Below are 27551 nucleotides of genomic sequence, written 5' to 3'. Positions count from 1 at the left end.
GGCTGGATTTGGCCTACAGGCTATGGTCTGCTCACCCCTGTTTCAGATCAACCATTTCACAATTAGCTTCAGGACACAACTAACTGGGAAACATGTCACAGGCAATTTGTTATTAATTTATAATAATAATATTTATAAGTGGTTTATTCTCTGCTGGCACCCAAGAAAGGATATTCAAGAGGTTCTAATTCATAGAAGATCGCTCAATAGGTAGGCAGATGAACAGAGCACAGTAGAACTGGGCCACCAAAATAAAGTGAGAACAAAATTTCAAAGAAGTTCTTATGTGCAAAGAGCCTCAAAGGAGGCACTGTGGAAGACTCAGAACTTGGGTAAACTTTGTTCAACTTATTTTACAAATATAACCTTTACCAGAAATGTTTTAGTTATAGTTAGGGTTCACTGTAATTCCCCTAAAAGTTTAAATTCCACTCTTTAGAAAGTGTTTTCATAACCTCCTTTTTTTCCCTCCCATAGTTAAGTCAGGACTGGAAAGAACCTTAGCACTCAGTCCAAACCCCAAATTTTACAGATGATGGAATGGAGGCTCAGAGGGCAAGCTAATTCCCCCAGATCACACAGCTACCTAGTGGCAAAACCAAGACCCAAATTCAGGCTGTGGTAGGTTGTAGTGTTATTCAAAATACCTGCTCCCCCTCCCAAGAGGTGGATTATATAGCTTCCTGCAGGGACAAATTCCACCATGTGTTTGTGGGGCCCCTCCTTACTGTTGAGCTCAGGAGTGGCCGTGTGACTTGCTTTGCCAGTGGGACATGGATGAAATGGCACGTGTCACTTCTGATTGTCATGCGTGTCTGCCCTCTGCCGCAAAACTGGTGATGTGCTGGGCAGAGGATAAAAAACACAGGCACAGCTGACCGGGATGGACGTGTCACACAAATCGGGAATATACCCCTGAGATCTGGGGCTGTTTGTTACCACAGCACAACTGAGTCTATGCTGACAAATACATGGGCTGTACAACACTAAACGCCGGGCTCCTTCTCACTTGGAGAATCTCAGGTTCCAGGCAGTATGCAATGGACTGAAGAACACACATTTTAGAGTCGGCCTGCCTGGGTTGAGATTTCACTAGCTGTGACATTGGTCGTGTTACTCTCTGGCCCTCAGTTTCTTCATCTGCAATATAACACTGGTGCCTACCCCCTGGGGATATGGTGAGGCTTCAATAACTAATCCTGTGTTTTGAGGACTCCTGGCTCAATGTTGGTTACTATTATTCAGCATAGTCTCTCCCTGGGGACAGTTCAGCAACAGTAAGTTGTGGGTGGTGGGGGGCTCACTAAGACTACTTCGTGTCATTACACATGAAAACAACAGCCATCCTTCAGAAGTCACTCTCCCCGGAGTGCAGTGCTGACAGTCATCACTGTCCCTGCTACAGGCTGAGGGGAAGGGACATGAGAGGCTGTTGCAGAGGGGTTAGGAGCAGGGCTCCTAGGGTCAAGCCTGATTAGGGTTCAAATGCTATCTCTGTCTCTCCTTTCTGTGCATCTGTAGCTAAGTTATTAACCTCACACACTCATGCTACTCATTCTTGAGTGCTCATGTGTGCCAGGCATGTTTGGAAGGATGGGGAGAGGTATGTGACTAAGACTGAGAAGGGGAGGTGTATAGGAGATATCAAACAGAAGCTTTGTTGGCCATGGCTGCCCTGTGCCACATCTAGAGCTCAGCCTGGGGGCTGGGAGGTGAGTCCAGAAAACCTCACCAAAACATCATTGGGGAATTCAAAGGTAAAAGAAGACGAAGAATCAGACTGTGGGTGTGCCCTTGGCAAACACTGCACAAGAACCCTTTGGATCTTTTTTCTTTTCTTTTTTCCTCTTTTCTCTTTTCTTTTTTCTTTTCCTTTCCTTTCCTTTCCTATTTTCTTCCAAATGTTACCATGAATTAACAGCACTCACTGCTGGGCTACTGAAAACATATCTTTTCTGTTTCTGACATAGCATACCTTGAAGTTGGAAAGGAAGCCTTTTATTTGGGGATGCTGTGGGAGTTTATTACTGAGTCTACCCAGAAAGCAATTAGGGTCTGTGAGAGGAAGTAGTACAGAAAGTGGAAGATCTTCAGTAAAATAATTGCAAGGCAACATTTCAGGGTAGTTTTATTTCCTACTGCATTTTAGTGACCAATATAGAAGATATAAAAATGTCATTTATAGAGAAACTCCAACCTTTTGTTTTCCTCGTTATTCTAATAGATCAAATGGAACATATAATATGATTTTTTTTAATTTTTCACCAAACACTGTAATCAGTCTTTCATGCTACAGATCTGTGTAGTTACTGCTTGTCACACACTCAAAATAGATGTGAATAGGACTTCAACGGGAAGGAAACTCTGCTCTTTTCCCTTCTGGTAACAAGGCAGGAAACTTTTACAAATTCCATCCTTAGGCATTTTCCCATTCCGTTTGATCAGGTTTAACTGAAAGTTACAATGTTTCCAATCTCAGGCACTGAGGTGGTATTGATGGAGACACATTGATGGGGACCTTGGGGTTTTAGGAGGTGAGGGGCAGTTTTTTAATCCATTAGTTTCTTCTGCCTCAGTTCACCACCCAGAACCAACCCCAAGCCTGCCAGGTGAGGTCGGGAGGCATGGGCTGGGTAAGGCAGGACAGCAACCTCCGCCCTAGCTCAACTTATGTGTCAGGGATGGAAGGAACAATGGGCCAGGGCTGCCTGCGGAAATGGCAGGCCCTTCTCCTGCAGGCTCCTCCAACTCATCTGAAGCATCCTCCTCCTCCTCTAAAATCAGCTGATGTGGCCCCATCAGGGACCTCTACAGTCGAACTTTGTTTTCTGCAGCTAGTAACATTGCAAATGCAGAATCTGGCTTCTCAGCAAGGACTTCAGGCTTGTCAAACTCGACGACCTGAAAGTCAGAGAAAAAGAGCTGAAATTGGCAGAAAAGATCCACTCACCTAGAGTCCAAACCACTGAAGCTTCTGGGGAGGTTACGCCAACAACTTCCTATACCTTCCCATTTTCCATGACCAGAACGAGGTCGCAGTTGAGAACCGTGTTGAGGCGGTGGGCAATGGTCAATACCGTGCAGCCTTTGAAGGCATCTTTGACGGTGCTCTGAACAAGGGTGTCAGTCTTGGAGTCCATGGAGGCGGTGGCTTCATCAAGGAGAATGATCTGTTGAGGAAGGCACATTGTAAAAGTCACACTAAGCCAAAACTGCAGCTGAGGGAAACGCGCGGTCTTAGCTCTACTTATTAAAAGAAGAAGAAGAAGAAGGGCTGAAAAGTCATGAGCTAAGTGTCCATCTCAAAAGGTTAGAAAAATAAGAGCAAAGTAAAAGTCAGTTCACATCTCCTCCATCTCCTTCAGAGGGACTGACTGAAAGAGTAAGGTGATATATGATTTACGTCTCTTTTTAAGTTGTTTATTCTAATCTTACAACCTGGTAGGAGAGTTTATCTACCATGCTAACATGAATCAGCATGAGCTATAATAATGTATTTGTTTCTGATCGCAGCTATAACAAATTAGCACAAACTCAAGAGGCTTAAAAACAACACAAAGTTAGTGTCTTGCAGAGCTGGAAGTCACAAGTCCGAAAGTCAAGGTTTTGCCAGGGCTGCATTCCTTTTGCAGGCTCTAGGGAGAAACTGTTCCCTTGCCTGTACCAGCTGCTCCGGCCTGCCTGTGTTCCTTGGCTCGTGCTACCTTCCTGGCATTGCTCTAAATGGATACTTCCATTGGTCACATCTCCTCTTTTCTTTCTGACTCTCCTGCCTCCCTCTTAGACAGATCTGCATGACTATACTAGGCCCACCCAGGTAATCCAGGAAAATCTCCCACCTCAAAATCCTTGGCTTAATCACATCTGCAAGGCCCCTTTCTCTCAGGTAAGGTGGTGCATTCACAGGTTCTGGCTATCAGTACGTGGACATCCTTGGAGGGGGAGGGCACAGTTCTGCTGACCACAGTGCTGGTTTGCAAGTCAGAGGGCTCGAGCTCAGCTCTAGCTGGCTTGACCGTGGTTAAATTATTTAACCTCCCCAAGACTCCATGTCCTCATCTGTAAAAGGGGGTTATACCTTCTTTGGGGCATGAAACACAAAGACAACACAGCACACAAACCACTTAGCAGCTTATAGTGCCTCAGTCAGGATGGAATGCATGCTGGGGCTGGCTCCCTCCCTGCCATTAGGACATCTACACAACATACACGATGGATTACACTTTGATCAGGGTTCAGAGAATGGGATTTCTAAAGCAACTGCAACCCGTTCCTTGAAATCAGTAGCCAAGGATGACTAAGTCACTAAGAAAAATGAGTATAAATTTTACAATTCTCATTTCTTAGCATTCTGAAGGTGTTCTTTAACATCCTGGGTGTTGTTTATCAGGCCTCAGGATTGTTCAGGGACAAGGCAAAAAAAAAAAGTCAAGAGGCAGATTTCTTATACTCAAACCACTTAGGAGGACAGAGAAAATACCTAAGCAAGTCTTCCCAGGGGGAGGCCCAGGGGAGGCAGGTGCTATTGCTGTAAATGGCTGTTATTTTTCAATTTTTATCCCTTACAACTTTGTCTTAAAAGAAAGTGATCGGTTTTTAAATGGCTCAATTGTTCTCTCTTTGCTGAAAGACAAACGCGTGGCTCTTCCTCCTGGATTGAGTGGTGCTGCGGGAAATATCCAAAATTTGACCAATCCATTTTCCATGCTGTTTCCTTACTTTTGAATTGCGGAGAAGTGCTCGGGCCATACAAAGCAGCTGACGTTCCCCTACTGAGAAGTTTTCTCCATTTTCTGTGACTTCTGCCTGTAATTTTTCCGGGAGTTTCATTATCTATAAAACACAGAAAATGTCACATTTATGCTGATGATCTATAAAATTGTCCTGCATCGTCTATATTGATTGTCCCCTTCTCATGCATTCATCAGCTGGCTTTATTTTACTGAGGAAAAGAAAATACAAAACAACAATCATTTCATCGCAAACAGGCACCAGGGAAAGACCAGGGAGTAGGCGGACATTAATAATTTAAAATCACAGTATGATTCATAGAGCCCCATAAACACCTTGCCAAAAGAGGACAAATGGTGCACATATGGCTCCAGAGAAACACAAACGAAGTGTAAATGGCTTCCAGGGTCCCTAGTTCCCTAGACAAAATAGACATGGGATGGGAGGGTTTTCTAATCATCAAAGAAAGGTAAGGAAGTGTCTGATTTATACAGTCATAGTGGCATTGGGGCATGCTCACCTTGGTACCAAGTTTTGGTGGAAACAATCCCCTCTATGCTGCAGAGGTGGCCACGCTCACCTGCTGACCCCAGCTGCAGCTCTTATAAGACAGGACCCCATCTCACAGAAACTGGCCATATTTGCCATTCCTGGAGCATGCCATGCCCCCTCACCTTCCTGGGGCTTCTCTGTTCCCAGAAGCAAATAAGGCTATTGGCAGAGCAGAAGGATGCCCCATCTGCTCTAGAGTCAGATGCACTTGGGTTCAAGTCTCCATTCTGCCACTTACTAGCTTACACATATTTCTTCCCTGAGTCTTCATTTCTGTACCTCTAAAAATCAGGGTAGGAGTCCCAACCTCAGAGGGTTATAGTTAGGACAGGACCAAATGAGATAATGCATGCAGAGCTCTTGACTGGACCATTGCAGAGGCCTAATACATATTATCTAGTGTTGCTTTAAACAATAGAGAGTAAATAAGGATCACATTCTACTGACATATGTGATGCCAACAAATAAGCCTGGCCAAATGCTGGCCCAGTGCTTGTCCAATTCAAACCTGGGCCAGGTATCTGGGGCCCTGGTGCTGAGAAACAGGTCCATCCTGGACAGCCCCAGAGACCTACTGTGTCTCTCATGAATGTCCTCTCCAGAACCTGCCAGATCATCTCATCTGAGTGGTTCTCAAAGGGATCCAAGTTGTACCTGCAATAAAGGAAAGAGCAGGGAGCTGGATTTCTGGGGAAGACAGGGGGGGGGGGGGGGGGGCATGTTTTCTGCAGCCTGTGGGAGAGAGTAAGAGGTGGTGTGTGATGACCCCTTTGCCTCCAAAAGTAGTGCTTAGCCCAGGACAATGGTCCGTAAAATAACCAACCTCAGACCAAGAGAGCAAGAACCCACAGCTCTGTGATGGGGCAGAGACCACCAAGGCAGAAGAGATAGCACTGAGCAAGGCACTCAGGAAGACACATTTGTCCTCACAATGGCCGTTTATGGCAGAATTCATTTGGCCCTCTGCAAATTCTTGGTGGAGGTGAAGGGGTGGGATTCACTCTGCCATTGCATTCACTCCACCTTCAGAAGCAAGAGGTATAGCTGCTGCTCCCAGACCCTTGCCCAGGGTGGGTATCCCACTTGCAGGGTGTGAGTCTAGTATACAGCCTACTACTTGATCTGGTGCTCAATGGGAGAAATATTCCTCTCATCAGAGGGGCAGCCATTGTGCTGGACTAAATGAGAAACTAGCTTTCTTCTTGTCCCTTCACATCAGATCTTGAGTCCTAAAAGTTGCAACCCTACTGTTCTTATACTTGAACAACTTCTGTTCACTCCTCAGTGGGAATAAATTGATGCACTTTCCTATGGACAGCTACATACATAGGGTAACCACTTATTTTATTTCGCAAAATGGGCTCTTCTGAGAGTGGCCATTGGTAAACATGATAGGATGCTGAGACACAGGCATAAACCTGGGCTCTCCAGGACCAACTGGGATATCTGCTTACCCTATGTGTAAGCATCTCGCTTATTGGTGATGTAGCTCATAAGATATAGGTAATGTTCAGGGCCCTAGTCCTTGGCTCCTCCCAAGGTTTCACTGAAGAGCAGGTACTTGCAGTGCTCGTGAGCACCTCAGGATGCTGCTTCTCTCATCCCCACTGTGGGCACTTCACAAAGCTCCTGGCTGGTCTGATTTTACCTTCCAAAAAATAGATGCATGACGATCAAAAACAGCTACCTTACTGTACCTACAAACAGGACAGGATCCTGAGGGATCACAGTCAGCTTGGTTCTGAGGTCTTCCAAACCAATCGTGCAGATATCCACCTCATCAATGAAGATCGTACCACCGGCTGGCTCCACCAGACGAAACAAGGCCATTCCCAATGATGACTTTCCTGGGAACAATAAAAGCAAGAACAGCAAATCAAACATCAGTTTGCACTTCCATCATATCAAGTATCTCATCAAGGGAATTTCTAATGCAGTGAAATGTCTCCATGCAGATGACCATGCAGACAGAAAGGCCTCACTCTGTGCAGGCAATCCACTGCCCTAATGTGGCTAACCTGCCCATCCCTGCAGGGGCTGTTAACACAGGACTCATCCTCTGGGCCTCGTTTCACCAGAATGATTCTCATTTAATTAATTCAAAAACTGATGGGTGATTGTTTCCAACTCCGTACACCCATTCAACCTGAAATCCTAATTTACAGTAAAGAGATTTGAGGGGAAAAAAAACAGCCAATCCACCACACACACACACACACACACACACACACACACACACCACCCTCTGGTGTGGCTTAACCAGCACACCCAGTGGAAATGCAAAGAAAACAACCTGAAAAAAGCATAGTCAGAGCTCACCAGAACCTGTTCTTCCAACGATCCCAACTGTCTGCCCACTTTGAATGACCAAGTTCAGCCCGTCAAGAACAAGGGGAGTGTTGTCTCTGTATCTCATCTGATAGTCTCTGAATGTTATCTCCCCACGGCTGGGCCAGTCATGCGGACAGGTTTCCACTTTGAGGGGGTGAGTGCACTCAGGAACACAGGTCTGAAAAGCAGAATGACCAATGACAGGTTAATAACCATTCGCTTTTCCATCCATTTAATTCATTCATTCATTCCCACAATTCTAGGTCCTCGTGTTCTTGGTGGTGAGCTAGACCAATAAATTCAGTCAAGAACTTACATTCCAGTGGGGAACTCAGATGATAAACAAGAAGTGAAATCAGAAGTGAAGACAATAAAACAGAGTACTGTAACAGAATACAGAGTGTGTGTGGTGGAAATGGGAGGCGGAATAAAAGTAACTTAAGGGTTGAAGAAGGCATCTATGAGGATGTGGCATACAAGCTGAGACCTGGAATGCTGCAAAAATGCCTGCTATAAGAAGATTTGAGTCCAGAGCCTTTTAGGCAGAGTGGACAGCTGGTGCAAAGGCCCCGAGCCCAGGGCAAGCTTTGAGGAATAGAAAGAAAAATCGTGTGGCTGGAGCTTAGTGAATAGAGAGATGGATAACTATAAGGGACAGCCCCTACTGGGCCTTGTGGGCCTGGGCAAGTGTCAGCCGTGTGACCTTGAAGCTATATGACAAATCCAGACTGAATCTTGAGACTTGCAGAATTCAATCAGATATAATTTCAATATCTGCCAGAGTCATCATGCTGTTAGAAGTAAGAAGACGACAAGAAGGCAGAATGTCAGGTTCAGAGGTCTTTAAAGTGACATGGAAAAGACATTTTAGTTTCCAAAAAATCCAAGAAATGCAAAGTCTAAGTAAGGAGCAGAGCAACTTGGCTATGTTATAAGACCAACCCCTCCTCTGTAATGATGAGTCTTTGTTAGCGATAAGAAGACCCTCATGTGCCCTTGTAGGGTGGTTGACCAGCCCAAATCTGTGATAAGCAACCACAATTAGCTGAGAAAATAACTGTATTCTTAGTGAATATTTTTAACCCCCAGTTGACCTAGAATTCATAACAAAAATATTTAAGAGAAGTTTGAGGCACCTGGGTGGCTCAGGCTGTTAAGCGTCTGACTCTTGATTTCAGCTCAGGGTCATGAGTTCAAGCCTCACATTGAGCTCCATGCCCAATAAAATATATATATTTAAATTTATATATTTATAAATATATATATTTAAGAGAAGCAAAATTGTAACAGTAATATTATCAGTTTAAGGATTCTGCATATTTGGTGTTTTAAGTATAATAATATTAATAACATAAGGGCCTGTGATTCTAATTTAAAATGTATAATTGAATAATTTATTTAAACATGATTTTAAGTTAAAAGCTTACTGTTCATCTACAGCACTGGGATGGTTATGCAAATTTAAAGCTTACTGTATTTATAAGTGTAATTTATTAGATTTATATAACCTCTGGAAGGTTTGCTTGTTAAATCAGATAATCAAGATACTTATGAAGGGAATAAAATGCGCTAAATTTTAAAATACAGTTTAAAATGTTTTAAAGAGATTAATTAAGTTTGTAAATGGGGCCAAATGCTATTCAAAGTCCCTTAAAAGTGATTGCTTAACTTGTCTAGGCTTCTTTTCAAAGAATTGCAGGATTTGTAAGTTGAACATAAAAGCATTTAGAGAAGGGGCACCTGGGTGGTAGAGTCAGTTGAGCGTCCAACTCTTGGTTTCGGCTAAGGTCGTGATCTCAGGGTCATGGTCTCAAGGTCATGAGATCAAGCCCCGCATAGGGCTCCTTGCTCAGTGGGGAGTCTGCTTGAGATTCTCTCTCTCCTTCCCTTCTTCCTCTCCTGCCCCACCTCCGTGCTCTCTCTCTCCTTCTCTTTCTAAAATAAATAAATCTTAAAAAAAACCTTTTAGAGGGGCGCCTGGGTGGCTCAGTCGTTAAGCGTCTGCCTTCGGCTCAGGTCATGATCCCAGAGTCCTCGGATCAAGCCCCACATCAGGCTCCCTACTCGGCGGGAGGCCTGCTTCTCCCTCTCCCACTCCCCCTGCTTGTGTTCCCTCTCTCGCTGTGTCTCTCTCTGCCAAATAAATAAATAAAATCTTTAAAAAAAAAAAAACCAAAAACCTTTCAGAGAAGAGTTCAACCATTGTTTTTTTGCAATTTACAATTTCAGCCAATCAAATATTAATTTTTAGGAACTAAAGTTAGCCACTGATTTCTCTTTTTGTGTGCAGAAACTGCCCTCGAAGAAAAATGTTTTAAAAGGTGTATTTTCTTCAACCTCAAGAACTTTAGAGTAAATATGGGTTTTAAGAAGAGGGTTGTGGGCCCATTTCAGTTTTTAAAAAGATGCCTTTCACATGTCTAAAAAATCAAATGCCTACATAAGTTTTGCCAGAGTTAACTAGCCCCTCCTCTGGCATGCACAAATTTCTTACCAAAATATACTCTCTGAGCAACTCCACGGAGGTGAATTTGGCCTGGGTCTCTGTCCCTGTGCGCACGCACACTTGGAGCAGTCCGCTTAGCTATTGTAGAGAAGCAAGCAGCTGGGTTAGAACCCTTTCCTCCCTTGGATTCCACTGTCCCACTTTCAGGGGAAGCCCTTGTGAAGTACCGCTCCCCAGTCTCACTCAGGGCCACACAAAGAGTAGGCCTGCATTCCCAGCCAAGTGCTTAGAAGTGAAGACACTAGGGTGTTTTGCCTTTAAACATTTCCTGTGCATTTAGAAACAAATGGGTAATGACATTTTCCCTGGCACTCCAGATGGCAAGTACCATCCCACCACAGTATCACTTGATCACTCTTAGTCTGAGCGACAGGAAGATGCTGATGAGCTGGAATCTCCCAGGGCCACAGAATTGCTGGGTATCCCCCCACCTTGCTGTCATCTGGTGGGGTCCTGCACCTCTATGCCCTCCCTGCTTTAACCTATCCACAACCAAACAGCAACTGAAATCCAATCACCACAGATCATCAGAGTAGAAGAAAACCATTAAGCCCGTCTGTTTGCTTCAGACATGAGAAAATCTAGGCTCAGAGTGGGGAATGTGGCTTGTTAAGGTTACCCACCTCAGGCCAGGATCCCTCAGAAGCCAACTCTGAAATTTGAGTATAAGCAGTATATTAGGGCAGATTGAACGGTGGTCCCCCTAAAAGGTATGTTTGCACCCAAATCCCTGAGACCTGTGAATGTTACCTCATTTGAAAAAATGATCTTTGCAAGTGTAATTAAGGATCTTGAGATCATCCTGGATTAGATGGACCTAAATCCAATGACAAGTGTCCTTCCAAGAGACAGAGGAAGAGAAGACACAAAAGAGAAGAAGATGCGAAGGCAGAGGCAAAGATTGAAATGATGCAGCTACAAGCCAAGGAATGCCCAGGAATGCCAAGAGCCACCAGAAGCTGGGAGGGACAAGGAATGGACTGTCCTCTAGAGCATTCAGAGGGCACAAGGTCCTGTCTACACCTTTGGGACTTCCGACCTCCAAAACTGTGAGAGAATAAATTTCTCTGGTTTTAAGCCACTAAATTATGGTAATTGGTTACAGCAGCCCTAGGAAACTAATCCAGGAGGTGGACCCTAAAAGTACCAGTATGAGCTGGGAGCAGTGGGGCACAGAAGAGACGGTAAGTCACAAGAGGTTTAGTTGTGGGCAACTGAAACTTGATCCCACTGGAAGCTCTGGGACACTGCATGGAACACACTTGAGTTGTCCTGAGGAAGCTGGGCTACATCTCCACTGACCCCCTTCTATCATTGCTGGGCCACTTCCAGCTGGGGGAACTCCCCACACCTGTAGGCTGCTCTGGGCTTGGACTGATCGCCTTCCTTTAGCAGCAGGATGCCAACTGACCTGTGCTGGAAGGTTGGTGCACCAACAGCACCTGTCTCAGTTGCAAGGTGGGCTAGTGGGCTCGAGGCAGGACCAGGTCTTCTTTCTCTAGGTGAGCAGTGACTGTGGGCCAGGCACTGCTGGGGGTTACTGGTTTTCCAGGGCTGAATATGAAGAACAAAACCCCTGCTCTCATGAGGCTAATGTTCTAGTAGGCTGGCAGGATAAGACAGGGGTAATTTCAAGAAATGGTGAGAATGCCAATAAAACAGGATGACATGAAAGAGGGCCAGGTTTGGGGGTGGGGTTGCCTCAGTTAGGGAAGTTAAGGAACTGTGTGAGTGGAGGCATTTACAGTAAGAAGTCCATGAGGTAAATTCAAGGTTTGGGTAGCTCTGAGTAGCAGCAAGTGGCCTTAACAGGAAGGAGGCAGTGTGGCCCAAGCAGGTGAATGAGGGGAGGAGCGGTGTCGGTCCAGACCCTTTTCAGGGTTCCCTTGCTGCTTCCTGGCTCAATACGTGTCCCTGGCTTTCCATTTCTCTTAGAGCAATGGCTCTTGACCTGGGTAATTATGCCCTTCAAGAGACATTTAGCAATGTCTAGGGATACTTTTGGTTGTCACAGCCTTGGAGGAGGGAGGTTCTACTAGGATTTCCTGGTTAGATATTAAGGAGGCTAACATCCCACAACACATAGGATAGCCTCTCACAAAGAGGATCATCCAGCCCAAATGTCCATAGTGCCTCAGTTGAGAACTCTTTCTTAGAATATAAGCAACTCCCCTGCCATGGGTGACAAAGCCCTGCAGAGTCTATCCCTGCCAATGCCTCAGACCTTATTTTCTACCAATCTGCTCAAACTATATGACCTTCTGAGTTCCTCAGATGCACCAAGCTCCTGCTTATCCCAAACCTTGCCCTGGCCCCCTCAGCCTGAAGCATTCTACCTTCCATCTTCTCTGGTTCTTTGTCATTCATGTATCAGTTTGGAAGTCACCTCCTGGCAGAGGTCTCCTCTGACTATAGGATCTAATGTTGCTTCCCCACTGACAGTCACATTCCCTGTTTTATTATCTTCATAACACTTAAACAATTTCCAAAGTCTTCTCATTGATTTACTTGGGCACTTATTTATTCCATCCCATGTTATACCTCTTTTTATCCCATGGAGTATAAGCTCCATAAGGGCAGAGACCTGTCCAGCTTGTTCATTGCTGAATCCACAGCACCTCCCAGAGTTCCTGGCTCATGGTAGGTGCTCAGTGGCTATCTAGTCAGTGAATGAATGAACCCTGCCCTTGAGAAGGGCTTATACATGTTTTGTTAAATTCAAGGGTATCAGCCCCTCAAGGCTCCGGGCAGCCCTCCACAAGTTTAGAACTCCCCTGTCAGCACAGTGCTGGCCCCAGTAAGTGCTCATTCTCCTCCATGATGTTATATGATGTCACTTTACATTCACTTTCTGCTCTGTGGGACTTTACACATCTAGGGAGTCTCATCCGTTCTCAAGGGAAACTCTGTCATTTGGATTCTGTGTTCTCCAAAAAGGACTAATGCTCAACAAAGCCACAAAGCCAGCTAGAGAAGTGTTCCCCTAGATCTCAGTGTGTTCAAATTCTCTAGCCTCACAGCAATGTTTGAAAATAATCTTATGGAAAGCTGATGATATCCCCAAAAAGCACAACCTCAGTTGAGGAAAGCTGTTTCTCTTGGACCAAGTACGGGAATCTATTCAATATCATCTGCTTTCTATCTTACTAGGCAACAACAAATAAAAACATCCATCAATGAGGAAAACTGCCTACCCAAGAAAAATTCATTTTTTCCCACTTAAGATAAAGACCTAAGAATATATTTTTGTTCCTTCCCCTTCCCAAAATGCCATTAAAATGATATCAGAGAGATTTTCAAAAAGGAATAGACCTTTAAGGGCAAGGGGGTTGGGAAGAGATATCTGAATGAAAGAGTCACAGATTTCTGGAAGATGGAAAAGGGAAGAAAAGCCTTTTGACAGAATGGAGGCAGAATGTCCTGCAGGGGCTTACAGAGCCTTCTATCTAGCAGAACTCAGACAGGCTCTGGGTGTGAGAAGGAGCCACAGAGAGACCGATTTGATTGGTAGTCTGTCTATAGACCAATCTATTCCCCTCCCCTCATCTTTCTCCCAACCAGAGGTAGCTGGACACTTTATCCCCTAGACAACACACACACCAAGATTCACACTCAGATGGGTATCAGACCCAAATGACGTGGGTTCAAAACATAGCTCTCACACATGACAGGTGTGTGATATTGGACAAGTCTTTCTGAGCCTCAGTCTTCTCATCTATAAAATGAGGACTATGGCAGTACCTGTCTCATAGGGTTGTTATGGGAATAAATGAATTAATTTACATACAAGACTTACAACAGTACACAAAATGTCATGTGTTTCCTGATTATTATTATTCTCTATTACTATTATTTCTCTATTACTGTTACTTTTCAAAAGAAAAAACACCAAAGCAACCAGAATGAGAAGTCAGTATTATTTGTCATGGACATCAGGTTGTCTCTCCAGCATTCTTTTCCTGCTCTCTATTGTGGGACAGCTGTGTGACTTGGGGGTCAGATAGGGTGTGACTCCTAAGCCAATCATCCCAATTCTATTGGCCTAAGCCAATCATCACAACTCTATCCAGGCACTAACTAATTCTGGGATGCCCAAATTAATCCAGTAAGAGTAAAGCTCAGGGCTTTTGCTCAGTGGCTAGGGTAGGAAAAGCTCTGTTTCTCCTTCCTTCCTGTTACAACCCTCAGAGACTGTCAGTCACCATTGTACAACCATGAAGGAAGTCATCACAGAATAAGGACAAAGCCAGGGGCTATGATCCAACTGTTCCTGAAGCCCACATAACCGCCAGGCCTTTTAATGATGTAAGCCAGTAAGTTCTTTATTCTTTGAACCCATTTGAGTTGGATCTTCTATTACATCCATCCTCCTTGATATGCCCTATGCCAGAGCCTCCAGGCCAAGCCTAACCTTACATGAGGTGTTACCTGGATGATGTAAGACAAAGACAAGCCTTTGGATGAAGCACTAATTGAGGAGAAGCTCAGGGTCACCAACAAGGCCACAATGAAGGTAACAATGTTCATGAGGACGTCCATTCTTAGAGCAAACCACCTGAGAGCACAGTTAAAGTATAGGAGGTGGCTGGAGTTTTCATCATTTAGCATTTTAAACCTAAAATTAAAAGATCAGACAAAACAGGAGATCAGGTGCGCTTCCAAAACTTAGGGTTGGGGCTACTGGAAAATTAAGGCAAGGGGAATTTTTAATCAAGGGCTAATGCACTCTACATAGGAATCCCTTACAAAGATAGGAAAATATCCATACTCCAAAATCTGCTGCCATAGGCATCTTTGATTTGCACATAATCTGAGGTGACAGTATTGTGCTGAGTGGGTTCTTCCTCTTTCCCAGAACTGGCAACTAGAACTCACAGCTGAGAACAAAAGGTGCTCAGTATCTCATGCTCTACAATCAAAAGATCCCTATTTTGGAGTCAGCCACTCCCTACAAAGGCCTGGTGGAATTGATAGTTGGCCCCCTTGATCCATAAAAGGGGGGAGGGCTGGTTTGTGGAGGAGGTCGCCTTTAGGGAGAATCAATGTTTAGGACGGTAAAATAAGGGAAAGGAGGATGCTTGCTTCCCTCCTCAAATCAGAGAAAGAAGATTCACGGCAATTGCTTATAAAGCTGGGGGTCTCCTTTAGAAGAAAAAGCCGACATCTTGTACCCTTGCTGTGTATTCACTGAGCCAAAGAGGAGAAGGGCACAGGGTAGAGGGACAGAGCGATGACAACACCAAGGTTGAGGGCAAGACCCGCCCCTAGAGTTGCTCATTCCCCAGATGTGTGGAAGACAGATCCTGCCCATTCCTGCTGTTGCTACAGTTTGGGGGTGCAAAGAAGTGACTTTTGGTGCTGCAGTCTTAATGCCCTATTCTTCCGCATGAGGCAAAGAGGCCCTGCATCAAAGGAATGCAGTGTGAGACTGCCCAGGAAGAGCTCTCTGGAAGACCCAGGCAGGTCTTGCCCATCAGCAATGCCCAGCAGAGCTGCTAGGGATTTGGTCCTGTTGGAGCCCCCACCTTGCCACACCGCATCACCACAATTTGCTGGACTAGCAGAAATGAGTAGCAGGAAGGAAAGAATGGCCCGAGGATGTGTCCTCCCCCACTCCATTCCCCTGCACCAGCTTCAGGGAACCAGGCTCAGAGAAAAGGGGGAGGATGTTTAAAAGAATAGATCAGGGGTTTCCCAGCGGCACACCTGCCCCCCATCCTGCACAGCTCATACACAAAGCACCGTGTTACTACTCCAAGCCTCTGGGTATGTTAGGGAGGGAATACAGTGGACCCTTGAACAACACAGGTTTGAACTGCATGGGTCTACCTGTGCATGGATTTTTTTCAATAAATACAATGTGGTACTGTAAATGTATTTTCTCTTCCTTATGATTTTCTTAATAACACTTTCTTTAGCTTACTTTATTTTAAGATTACAGTATGTAATACATACAACCTATGAAATATGTTGTTAATTGACTGTTTATGTCATCAGGAAGGCTTCCAGTCAATAGTAGGTTATTAGTAGTTAAGTTTGGGGGAGTCAAAAGTTAGATGCAAATTTGCAACTGTGTGGGGGGTTGATGCTCCCAAACCTGCATGGTTCGAGGGTCAACTGTACATTCAAGATGGAAATTTTAACTGAGCTGAACCATTAACCACAAGAGACATCAGGTTCAACTGCCACTGAAGGTTCCCCTGATCTATTGTGGGAAAGGGGCTTCATCAGAACAACTGGTAGAAATTATTGCGAAAAAACGAAAACCTTTCAATGTTTAAACCCCTAAAGAGTTAAGATTCCTCCACTGGTACAATCACAATCATCCTCAGGCATTGCTGTTCCATCTTGTTCCAGAACTCCTCAAAAGACTGTCTGGAAGCACCTCTGACCAGCCGTGCTGAGGCCTGTAACACCCTCCCCCTTCTGTTTCCACCCTAACTTATTTTCCCCAGAGCTTAGTTAAAATATTCTTCCAAACACCATGGTGTTTCTATCCTTTAGCTTATAAAGTCTACAAATGCAGCTGACGGTTTAAGTGACTTAGAAGTCATGTGTGGTCCTATCTGTGTGGTTGGTTAGACTGCACAGGAACAAAAGAAACAGATTGGAATTTGACCTCAAGGCTCTGTTCAATCCTGTGGCATTTTTGTCTGGTGACAAAAGCAATACATGTCAGAAGCCCAAGCCCTCTGGAAAGTCCACGGCAGGAAAGAAAGTATTAAAAGAAGGGGACGAAGGACCCCATCAGTCATGTAGGACTCAGCTGTCCCATAGAATTTCCCTGAAAACCTTGGATGACAATCTGCAGGAAGACAAAGCTTGTATCTGTTTTGTTTGTCCTGAGTAAGTCAATGAATGACTCCATGGACAGGAGCCTTTCCTCATGACCAGGACATGGGAAGGTCCATGTGTGATGCAGGACTCTTGACAGATGACATGCAGGTTAAACTAGGAACAGCACAGCCACTGATTGAACTAAAGGCAAGCTGGCATGCCGAGTCTACACTGAAATCCTAGGTAGCGAAGTATGGGAAGAGAGAGAGAGAGAGAAAATTAGACCCAAACTTGGAGTGTGTGTTAGGTTGTTTTTTTTTTTTTTTAAGATTTTATTTATTTATTTGACACAGAGAGAGAGCACACAAGCAGGCAGAGCAGCAGGCAGAGGGAGAGAGAAAAGCAGGCTCCCCACTAAGTAGACAGCCCGATGTGGGGCTTAATCCAAGGACACTGAGATCATGACCTGAGCTGAAGGCAGGTGCCCCAAGCTTTAGGTTTTTAAGGTGGGAAAATATAGGGAAACAAACAAACAAACAGAACAAAATGGAACACCCAATGTGGTAGATACTGCTATGGATTCACCAAACTCCATTTTCTTTTCCTCCTATGGGCACAGCTGGACTCCATTTCCCAGCCTCCCTTGCAGTTTGGTGAGCCCATGTGAATGAAGTCTGGTCAATGAGTGTGCAGAAATGATGAGTATCTTCATTGGAGTTAACCCATAAAAATTTCCCATGAGGTTCTGCATCCATTCCTCACCTTATCTTTCAGTTAGACACAGAGGATCCTGGAGAAGACCCCCAAGGCCTTCAGGATGGAAAAGCCCCAGGTAGAACAACACCTCTTTCCCCTGCCCTATGGACTCTCATTAAAATGTGACTCTAGGAAGAATAAACACATACTGTGTTAAGCCCCTAAAATTTGGAGGTCTTTGCTACCACAGTGAGCCTACATGGTTGATACAATTTATACTGTATTTTAGAAGTTTGGAGCTGGAAGACTCCAGAGAAATTTACTCATCTAGTCCCCACATTTTAAAAAGAAGGAAAGTGCTGTATCCATCAAGTAAAATATAATATGGCCTTTAAAATTTATTTTTATGAGAAATATGTTATAACATTTAAAAAATGACATTTAAAAATAAAATGAGACAAACATGATTATGAGTACTTAAGAAATAGAAAAAATGAAAGACTGGAAGGAAATATATGAATATACTAATGGGATTTGGGTTGGGGACCTATGAGTGATTTTTTTCCTTCTTTTTCCTGCTTTCTCCTACTTTCCTGAATTGGACACATTTTGCTTCTAGTGCAAAAAATAAAACACATAAATTCACATGCTGAGGTTGTCATTGAATGAGCTCACCACTTTTGGGGCCCCAGATACTAGGGAGAAAGTTCTAGTGCCTTAGACTGCTCCTTCTTGATTCTGCCAGCAATTCACAAACTGAGTCCCCAGCATCCCAGACTTCCTTTCTCAGAGCCAGAGAAGCCATCTATTCCTGTTACCTCCCATTCAGGGTCAGGGGTGAAGTGGGGAGCCCTGGAGCAGGGGCCCGGCACTGGACTCACTTGCTAATGCAGTCCTCCTTCTTGTCATAGGCGTGGATGATGCCCAGGCCCTGCATGGATGAAGTGATGTGGGAGAACCAAGGAGACCGGCTGATGTTCTCCACCTTCTTGAGTTCCTGGACTCCTCTATGGAAAATGCTGTGGGTAAATCAAGAGGGCCACAAAATGGGGTCTTGAAGGGCTTGCTCTTAGCACACACAGGTCCGACTATGCACTCAAGACAAAGTTTAAGTCAGATGGATGCCATATAACTAGGGAGAAGGGGTTGGCCCACCACTCTCCTCTAGGACAGGCCATCCTGGTTGTGGGACAGATGGGGTCTCAGAAATGTGTCTCCGACACGAATAAACATTTTTCCAAAGAAGACATCCAGATGGCTAACAGACACATGAAAAGGTGCTCAACATCACTCATCATCAGGGAAATACAAATCAAAACTACAGTGAGATATCACCTCACACCTGTCAGAATGGCTAAAATTAACAACACAGGAAACAACAGATGTTGGCAAGGATGCAGAGAAAGGTGAACTCTCTTACACTGTTGGTGGGAATGCAAACTGGTGCAGCCATTCTGGAAAACAGTATGGAGGTACCTCAAAAAGTTCAAAATAGAACTACCCAGCAATTGCACTACTAGGTATTTACCCAAAAGATACAAAAATACTGATTCAAATGGATGCTTGCACTGTGATGTTTATAGCAGCATTATCAACAATAGCCAAATTATGGAAAGAGCCCAAATGTCCATCGACTGATGAATGGATAAAGAAGATGTGGTATACACACACGCGCGTGCGCGTGCACACACACACACACACACACACTGGAATATTACTCAGCCATCAAGAAAGAATGAAATCTTGCCATTTGCAATGACATGGTTGGAGCTAGATTGTATTATGCTAAGTGAAGTCAGTCAGAGAAAAACAAATACCGTATGATTCCACTTATATGTGGAATTTAATAAACAAAACAGATGAACATGGGGGAAAATAAAAGAGAGAGAGGCAAACCATAAAACAGACTTAACTATAGAGAACAAACTGTGGGTTGATGGAGGGACATAGGTGGGGGAATGAGTTGAATGGGTGATGGGCAATAAGGAGGGCACTTGTGATGAGCACTGGCTGTTGTATGGAAGTGATGAATCACTAAATTCTACTCCTGAAACTATTATTACATTATATGTTAACTAACTGGAATTTAAACCTGAAACTACAAAGGAAGGAAGGAAGGAAGGAAGGAAGGAAGGAAGGAAGGAAGGAAGGAAGGGAGGGAGGGAGGGAGGGAGGGAGGGAGGAAGGGAGGAAGGGAGGAAGGGAAGAAGGGAGGAAGGGATGACGGGAGGAAGGGAGGAAGGAAGGAAGGAAGGGAGTCTCAGAAATGTGAGCCATTCCTTGCTGTGGTCTCAGTTTTGAGTGCTTCTTGTAGCATGAGTGTCTCGCTGCAGGAGATGTGATTCCAATCTTTGAAGACCAGAAATTTTCATACAATGCAGCTCCTAATACAAGCCAACCACTTTTTGGGACCCAACCAAAGAAAAAGTGATCTTTTCCAATTCTAGAGGAAAATCTGGTCCTCAACTGCCAATGCGTGGTCTTCTAAAGGCATTTTCAAAGGTAATTTGAATCATAGCCTCAGGAGCTGACTTTAGAACCAAACTCCTCCATAGGATGCAACTCCCCTGGGTGTTGAAGCTCCAGGACCCTGCTGAGCACCAGACTACTGCCCTCAGGCATGCACATTGGCAGGCTGGCCTATGACAGCGAATCAAATCTGCCCTCCAGACTCTCAGCTAAAACTACCTGGGGGAGAGGAAGGAAAACCTCATTAGCTCAGAGCTCAAGTGAGTTAGCTGGAAATATTTAGGTGATTCAGTCATAGCCAGCCATGGTCTGGCCTGTCTTTGTAGCAAGAAGGAGGGGTGCAGAGCAGAGAAAAACTTTTGCTAAGTAAATCAACAGTATAAACTGGAGAACAGATGGAAACAATGGTCGGTCAAACACAGGGATTACAAAAACAAGCACCAAGCCAAGGAGTCCATTTTAAGAAGTGGTATCCAAGACATCTTTATCTTTGCAAAGAACTTGGAGAAAGTATTTTATTGGGTCATCACAATAAACCCTTGAGGCTGGACAGTGAGGCCATGTGACCTTTCTTGGAGTCACCAGGGAGATAGTGGGAGACCAAAGAGAGAGCCCAGGGCACTGGTGCTAGTTCTCACGGTCACACCAGCTCCTACACAGAAGCCAAGGATACAGAGTCCACCTCTCCAGCCCCAGTGCATCCCTAGACCCTCCCTTCCCACTGTCTGTTGGCACCATCTGTGGACTTGACCCACAAACTACAAACATCCAAATGTAAGCCCACAGACTTGATTACCCAAACCGCTTCTCTTCCCATATCACCTGTATCTCTCTTCACGTCACTCCCTATCTTGGACCCATCCTTGGCCTCTCCCATCCCCCAACCCCAAAGACCATCTCAGAAATGGCTCCTAAATCCACCCCTCTTTTCTGTCCCCTACTGCTTCCGCCTGTCTCATCTCTCATTCAGACTCTACATTTCAAGAGTCTCTCATCCCATAGCCCTGGTCTTGATCTTTCTGTAGCTCCATCCATCCTCCACACTGGGGCCAAAGTGATATTTCTAAAACTGTTCTGAGTGTGGTGTCCCTGGATGAAAACAAACTTGCTTACAGGTGGAGGCAGGTCCAGGATTTGGGGCTGAATCCTTTACAATTTGGGGGACCCTCTTTGAGACCCTCAGTGTCCAGCCCAAAATTCGGCACATCTAGGAGCATAATAAACATATTGTTGAGTTTTATGAAAACTCAGTTTCTATAACATTGTACAGCTGACCCTTGAACAGTGCAAGGATAGGGGCGCCAATCCCCCATGCAGTTGGAAATCTGCATATAACTTTTGACTCCCTAAAAACTTAACTACTAGTAGCCTACTGTTGACTGGAAGCCTTATCAATAACATAAACATCAACTAACACATATTTTGTTATATGTATTAAATACTATATTCTTACAATAAAGTAAGCTAGAGAAAAGAAAGTCATTAAAAAAATCAAAAGGAAGAGAAAAACCATTTATAGTATGGTACTGTATTTATCAAAAAAAGAGTCCACATATCAGTGGACATGAGCAGTTCAAACTCGTGTTGTTCAAGGGTCAACTGTATTCCATTTTTAATTTATAAGCCACTTAGAGTCCTATAGTCTCATTTGATCCTCACAATAACCCCCTGGTTCATGTGCCAGGTGTACGTTTTAACGATTACCTTTAGGGATGAGGAAACAGGCTTGCCCCAAGGTCCTCCAGCTAGTTTTGCAGTAGGGCTGGGGGTCTGGTGCAAATTTCTCTGATTTCCAACCATCTGGCCTTACACAATACCGACCATGCTGCCCGCTGAGAGCTCCAGCTCACCCCAGCAACAGGGAAGAACTGGGTTCCTCGAGGGCTGGGGTCAATCCACCCTCCTGCTTCCCTCCAAGGTGGGTGAGGAAGTAGCAATGGGGCACAGCCTCAGCAGGACTCCCCAGTGCCTAGCTGCCTGAAGCTTTTCTCTAACCATATCAGCAGTTAGGGTGGGGGCTAGTTCCCAAAGCTCAGAGTGACTAAGGACTGGTCTTCTCTCTCTTCTCCAGCAACAGGATGGCAGAGAGAGCTCCGTGACTGAGGACACAACAGCAGACAGACAGCAACCATGGTTACTAGTTTCTTGGCCTAGGACCACTGACTTAACCTTCCCAATCACGCCCACCTCTCAGGGTTACTCTGAGGCTAAAATGCCAGATGTATGCAAAGCACTGAGCATAGCACCTGGCATTTCATCGAGACTAAAAATCAATATGCTCCCACAGTCAGAGAAGACAGCAAGGATTCTGCATCACCTGATACTACCCCGTCATTGAGCAGAGTTAACCAAATACATAAAGGTTTCATGTGCTCCTTTTTAAATAGTGCATCGACCTACCGTAAAAGAATGAAGAAGCCAACAGCAAGGCCGGCCAGGACTAAAAGGACAGCAGGAAACACAGCAGCCAATATCACAAGAATAAACAGCACCATAAAAAATTGCTGCAGAAAGTTCTCTGCGTGAAATGGCAGCCTCACATCCAGCTCGTCCATATCCTTGGAAAAACGGTTCATTAGCCTGCCAGTGGGAGTCGTGTCAAAGAAGCTCATTGGGCTCTTTAGGATCTGTGGATAAAATCAGAGTCCAAAATGAGGTGTGTGTTTAGGAAACACCGACCACTCTGCTGGGGCTGGGATACTTCGAGCAGCTTGAGCATTTTTCCAGGGCCTAACACCGTGTCCCAGGCCATCTTGGGAAAGTGAGGGTGCACCCCATTCTTATGCCCCCCGTGAACGAGAGTGTGGGAAAGATTCAGCCTGTGTGTGGAGCCCCAGGGAGAGCTCCCACAGGTCAGGCCTCCCTCCAAACCTGGGATGCAGCCCGGGGTGCCTTGGGAGGAAGAGGGTATTTTGTGCCCAGGGGCAATAAAAAGCTAAGTTCCCCTGTGTCTCTCTGCCTAGTGTGAGCCACACCTGTGGGCTCCGGCCAGGGCCCTGGCAATAAAATAAATCAATAAAATAAATCAATTCTGCCTACTGCAGCAGTGGAATGAGGAGGTGGCCAGAAGCACTTCTGGAGGCCGTCTGTGGACTCAGGGCTCTTTGGAGCTGGAGATGGCCTGCTGGCCGGCACATGTCTGTTCCAGTGCAGTGCAGTGTCCTCAGGGAAACCTTCTTGACCGCCTTCACCTCCACCCCCAGTCTAGCCTGAGGGCCCCTGACACATCCCCACAGTCCCCGGAGTTTGCCTTCACAGTCAACAGTAGATACTGTAAGCCCCTTGAGCATGTGTCTGTGCCCAGAGCCCAGCACAGTGCCTGATGTGTCATAGGTGCTCAGTAAATGCTATTGACTCAACGACTGGAATTGCGTGCAGCCCCTGGGAGCGGTACCTTGTCAAACACGCGGTCGTGTAATGAAGAGGACGCCATCAGTGTGGTCTTGGTGAAGGTGAAACCTTTAATGACACTAAAGGTCAGCACAGACACCATGCTCCCTGCGTACACCCATTGGTACACGTGCTGCCCTGTGTCTGCCAGCACTGCGCCCATCTCACACGCACTCTCGTTGCCCTGGGGCCCACAGGTCATCTTCGGAGAAAAGCAAGAGAAGCGCCAAGAATTGGTAAATTGTCAGGAAAGTGGGAACTGGCCAGAGGATCTTTCCGGAGAGAAGAAACAAAGGAGGTACATGATTGCGAAGAATGAACCAGGTAGTAAAATCAGGTCACTTCCCTTTGAGGACCTCTGCGCTTTGCCTGGGTCCTCCGGCTGGGCTCCCTGCCGCCAAGGCACCTGACTTACAAGGCTTGAGGCTCGGCACAGTCAGTGGGCAAGCAAAGCAGACAAACCAGGCAGGCACAGGGCAGCCAGATAACTTCTGTCCCAGAAGCGAACTATGCATCAGAGATGAGAGGTGATGTTGGGCCAGGAAGATTACAGAAGCACAGGAAATCTGGATTCCGTGAGGCTGGCTGAAGAGCCCTCAGGCAGCCCATACAGGACAGGATATCAAGCCAACCCCACAGTCCCCTCCCTTTCCTTTTCTCAAGGAGCACCTTGGGGGGAACTGGTCCACTGCCCTGAAGTCCCTGGTAGGGGCGGAGGGAGCCTGGTGAACCTCAGGGCTCTGGGAAGATTCAAGAAGACCACATGCGGCTCCATCCTGCTGGGGGGAGAACACACATTTCTGCTAGCCCTTCTGGGGAGAGGCCATCTCCTCCTCCTGAGAAATTGGCAGCTTCATTTTTCTCTGAGCCATGTGCTGAAAGTCAAGACTGCCTCTGGGGAGCAAACAAGCATCTTTCTTTTAAATGCCATTTTGCTGATTACAGCAATAGTGGAAATGTAAACCAGAGGTGACGGCTGATGGGTGAATATCCATAAAAGCAAAAGCATCCCTGGGGAGCTAATTGATGAAAGGCCCAGCTTGAGGCTTCACTGTGCGTCAAGTTGTGCCCAGTGTCTGGGAGCGGGCAAATGCCTGGGTCTGCCCTGCTGCTGCTCAATTAGCCAATGGCACCCGCCCACTGGGGAAGCACCACACCTAGGGGGAGGTCCCAGAGCTCTTAATGAGCCAGGGAGGATCTGGGAGAATATTCTAGAAATGGTGCTCTTCCTACACAGTGCAGAGCACCCGCTGGCTTCTCCCCTTGGGAAAGCCCTCAGGAAGCTGTGCCAACTTCCAGGAGAGCTAGGGTGACCTCTCCCCGGCCCACATCTCCCCAGTGCCTTCCCACTTTTGTTGTCATAGCAACAGAACTATACCAAAATGTCATCTTGCAGATGGGCCCACACCATTCCCAGGGGCTCCAGGAAAGCTTAGAAACCATTGGCCAAAAGCTGGGAGAGTTTTTATCAAGCTCCAGCAAGAGCAGAATTATCAGTCCTTTCCAGGAGGGACCCTGGTCTAGAGGAGACCCTTGGGTGGCAGATACCCGGTGTCTCAGAAAGATACAGGGTAGCTCTGCAGCACAACCAGGAGCTGAGTCTGGCTTTTGCATGTCCAGTTCCTGTAGAGGGACTTTGGAGGGCAGAGAGAGATGAAACACTCTGACACCTGACAGTGTCAACAATAAGATGTCAGCTTCTGTTCAGAGGCAGGAAGATTAAAGCCCATGCTAGGTTTCCCCGGCCCCTCCACGGCCATCCTCAGAGGTGCCTCATAATGGAGGCTTCAGGACTGACTCTATCCTACACAGGCATGACTCCACAGACATGCTGCATTTGCCTGGCACAATCACAGTCTTTTTCGTCAGTCCTTTAAAATCTGAAGGTGGCACATAAAAATCCAGATGCCCTGCCTGTCTTGCAAAACCAAAGGGAATTTCAGGAATCGAACTGTGCAGGGAACTGATCTCAACTTCATGGAAAGAGGCAGTGGGAGGTTCATTGCGTGGTGTTGGGTGCATTCATGCTCTGCGTCAGCAACTGACTCATCATTTTCCAATGCCCAAGGGAAACTCACCTGTGAGCCCTTGTCTAGCCAGAGACCCAGCCACCAATTGCTGAAGGCAGAGCTGCCGATCATCAGGAGGAAGAGGGACACAGCGAACAGAGAGAGGAGGTACCCTACAAGAGGAGAGGAGGGGTCCAGGGGGTTACAGAGGAGGGGGCTACAGTGGGCCCAGCCCTGATAGAAAATTCAAAGCCTGCAGGAAGAGGGCCCCCACCCCTGGGAACTGCCTTTCAGGCTACTGTCACAAGTCTGGGGGTTGTGACCCTGAACCCTGAAGGGGACATGTGTTCCACCTGGTTGGAAAATGGGTCCAAATTGCCAATATATTGAAAAAAACCACCAACATGCACCTTAATAGAAGCAACTCAGTGTTCTTCAAAAACAAACAAAAGCTCAGTCTTGCTGGGCAGAGACAGGGAATAAAACTGGAAGGTATTTTTGCATATCGAGATGGGGACCTTGCACTAAGGCAGGCCATGAGCAGACTGCTGCAGTGCTCAGTGAAAAGGCAGCGAGGTGCGGAAGAACCACGGCTGGTTCAAGCTGCTGCTCACTCAGTTTCAATAGAGTCTGGCCGCTTTAATGGAGATAAAGGGTGATTCCATTTAAAAGGCTGTATTATCAGACTTCAGATGGAAAAAAAAATAAAAGCATGGATAAATAGCTCTAACATAAAAGGAGTAATTGTTAAGAAAATCATAAAACGTGAACCCAACAGTTTGAGAAAGGATTTTCTAATGCAAATTAAATCAAGAAACCCGTTGTTTTATATCGAACCTCCAGAAGCCTTAATGTACGTGTGATACGTTTTCCAGGTCACGGTTCCTTCCTGAGGGGATTCAGTCTGGACGAGCTGGTGCAGAGGAACTATGGAGACAGACACAAGTCCTGTGGCGCCTGCTGGCGGCAGGCGGGAGGGAGCCCAGTGGGTCAGACACACCCCTCTTGCATCTCCACACCCCCAATGGGGGCAGTTTCCACCCTTCCTTCCATTGTCCTACACTTTGAAATTCCCAACACATTTTTGCTCATGTTATTTGATTTGATCCTTATCACAGCCCTGTAAGGCAGGGGGCTTTCAGTATTTCCAGAAATATTTATGAAGCAACTACTATGTGCTCAGCCCTGGAATACAGGGGTTGTTTGGGTCTAATTCTCCAGAAGTAGTTCCTAAGAGGGGGGTATGAATGCACGCAGTTTATTCAGGAGCTGTAGGGCATGGGAAAGGGAACAATAGAAGGCATCTCATCAAGCCAGCGAGCCCTGTGGGCAACTGGAGCTTAATCCTATGTAGAGAAGTGTCGGAGCCAGTGTGGAACACCCACGTCACAGGTTTTCACCTGACCAGACGGATAGAGGATATTTCTACAAATCCCACTGGACCCTGGGTGAGGGCTTCTCCCTGTGGGGCTTAATTCCCCAGCCCTTCTAGCTTAACCTGAGGCTGGCAGCTTGCAGAGAGAGCCCCCAGGCAAGAGAATACAGCTGGGAGTCCGGCTTCAGGCACTGAAGTGCTAAAGGCACCCACAGCAACTACTGAAGGGTGAACAAGAAGGAGGTGGCTCCTGTCTTCTCAGAGCTCATGCCTTGCAGAATAAACCCAGGGCATCCTCCTCAGTCAGCCACTGCCTGGACTCCCGATCCCCTCCATGGGGCTGTCCCAAGTCCTCTCCACATTCCAAAGGGAAGGGAAAATGACTGTCAAGTTCTCATGGAAAGCACATCCAGAGGTTCAGGGATGCTGGATCAAGCAGCTCCCAACGGTCAGAACTGAGTACTTGTCTCCTTCCTCTCCTTCACAGACAAGCATGAAAATGTCAGCTCCAAAGCAGAATCCTAAACCGTACATGGCTATTATAAACAGAGATAAATAGAGCTAGAGCCAGGGGTCCCCCTGCGCGTGCGTGGGCTCTCTGCACCTTGCTCCAAGAGGAATAACCGTCACACCTCAAAGGTGCCATGAATAGAGCTACGATTATACCCTCTGCCTGGGAACCTTCGTGCTTCTTTGAAAGTGCTCAGCCTGACTT

The 27551-nt window shown here is 46.0% G+C and overlaps 1 protein-coding gene across 1 annotated transcript in view; it reads right to left on the bottom strand.

Moving 5' to 3' along the window:
* Positions 1-2510: 2510 nt before the first annotated feature.
* Positions 2511-27551, bottom strand: part of ABCC12 (ATP binding cassette subfamily C member 12) — a 68545-nt gene continuing 43504 nt past the window's right edge. The window contains exons 17-29 of the mRNA XM_035025271.1: positions 26299-26388; positions 25531-25634; positions 23457-23654; positions 22463-22689; positions 18475-18612; positions 14549-14705; positions 10109-10198; positions 7603-7792; positions 6971-7130; positions 5859-5937; positions 4720-4833; positions 3006-3170; positions 2511-2901 (exon numbers count right to left, since the gene is read on the bottom strand). Coding sequence (XP_034881162.1) covers positions 2809-2901; positions 3006-3170; positions 4720-4833; positions 5859-5937; positions 6971-7130; positions 7603-7792; positions 10109-10198; positions 14549-14705; positions 18475-18612; positions 22463-22689; positions 23457-23654; positions 25531-25634; positions 26299-26388 — 1805 coding nt within the window. The 3' untranslated portion in view covers positions 2511-2808. The remainder of the gene's footprint in view (positions 2902-3005; positions 3171-4719; positions 4834-5858; positions 5938-6970; positions 7131-7602; positions 7793-10108; positions 10199-14548; positions 14706-18474; positions 18613-22462; positions 22690-23456; positions 23655-25530; positions 25635-26298; positions 26389-27551) is intronic.

Source organism: Mirounga leonina, unplaced genomic scaffold (assembly GCF_011800145.1).
Source record: "Mirounga leonina isolate KUSES-001 unplaced genomic scaffold, KU_Mleo_1.0 Mir_180, whole genome shotgun sequence".
Classification (NCBI taxonomy): Eukaryota; Metazoa; Chordata; class Mammalia; order Carnivora; family Phocidae; genus Mirounga; species Mirounga leonina.
The sequence above is the reverse complement of the archived record's forward strand: the minus strand, read 5'-3'. Positions and strand labels throughout refer to the sequence as shown.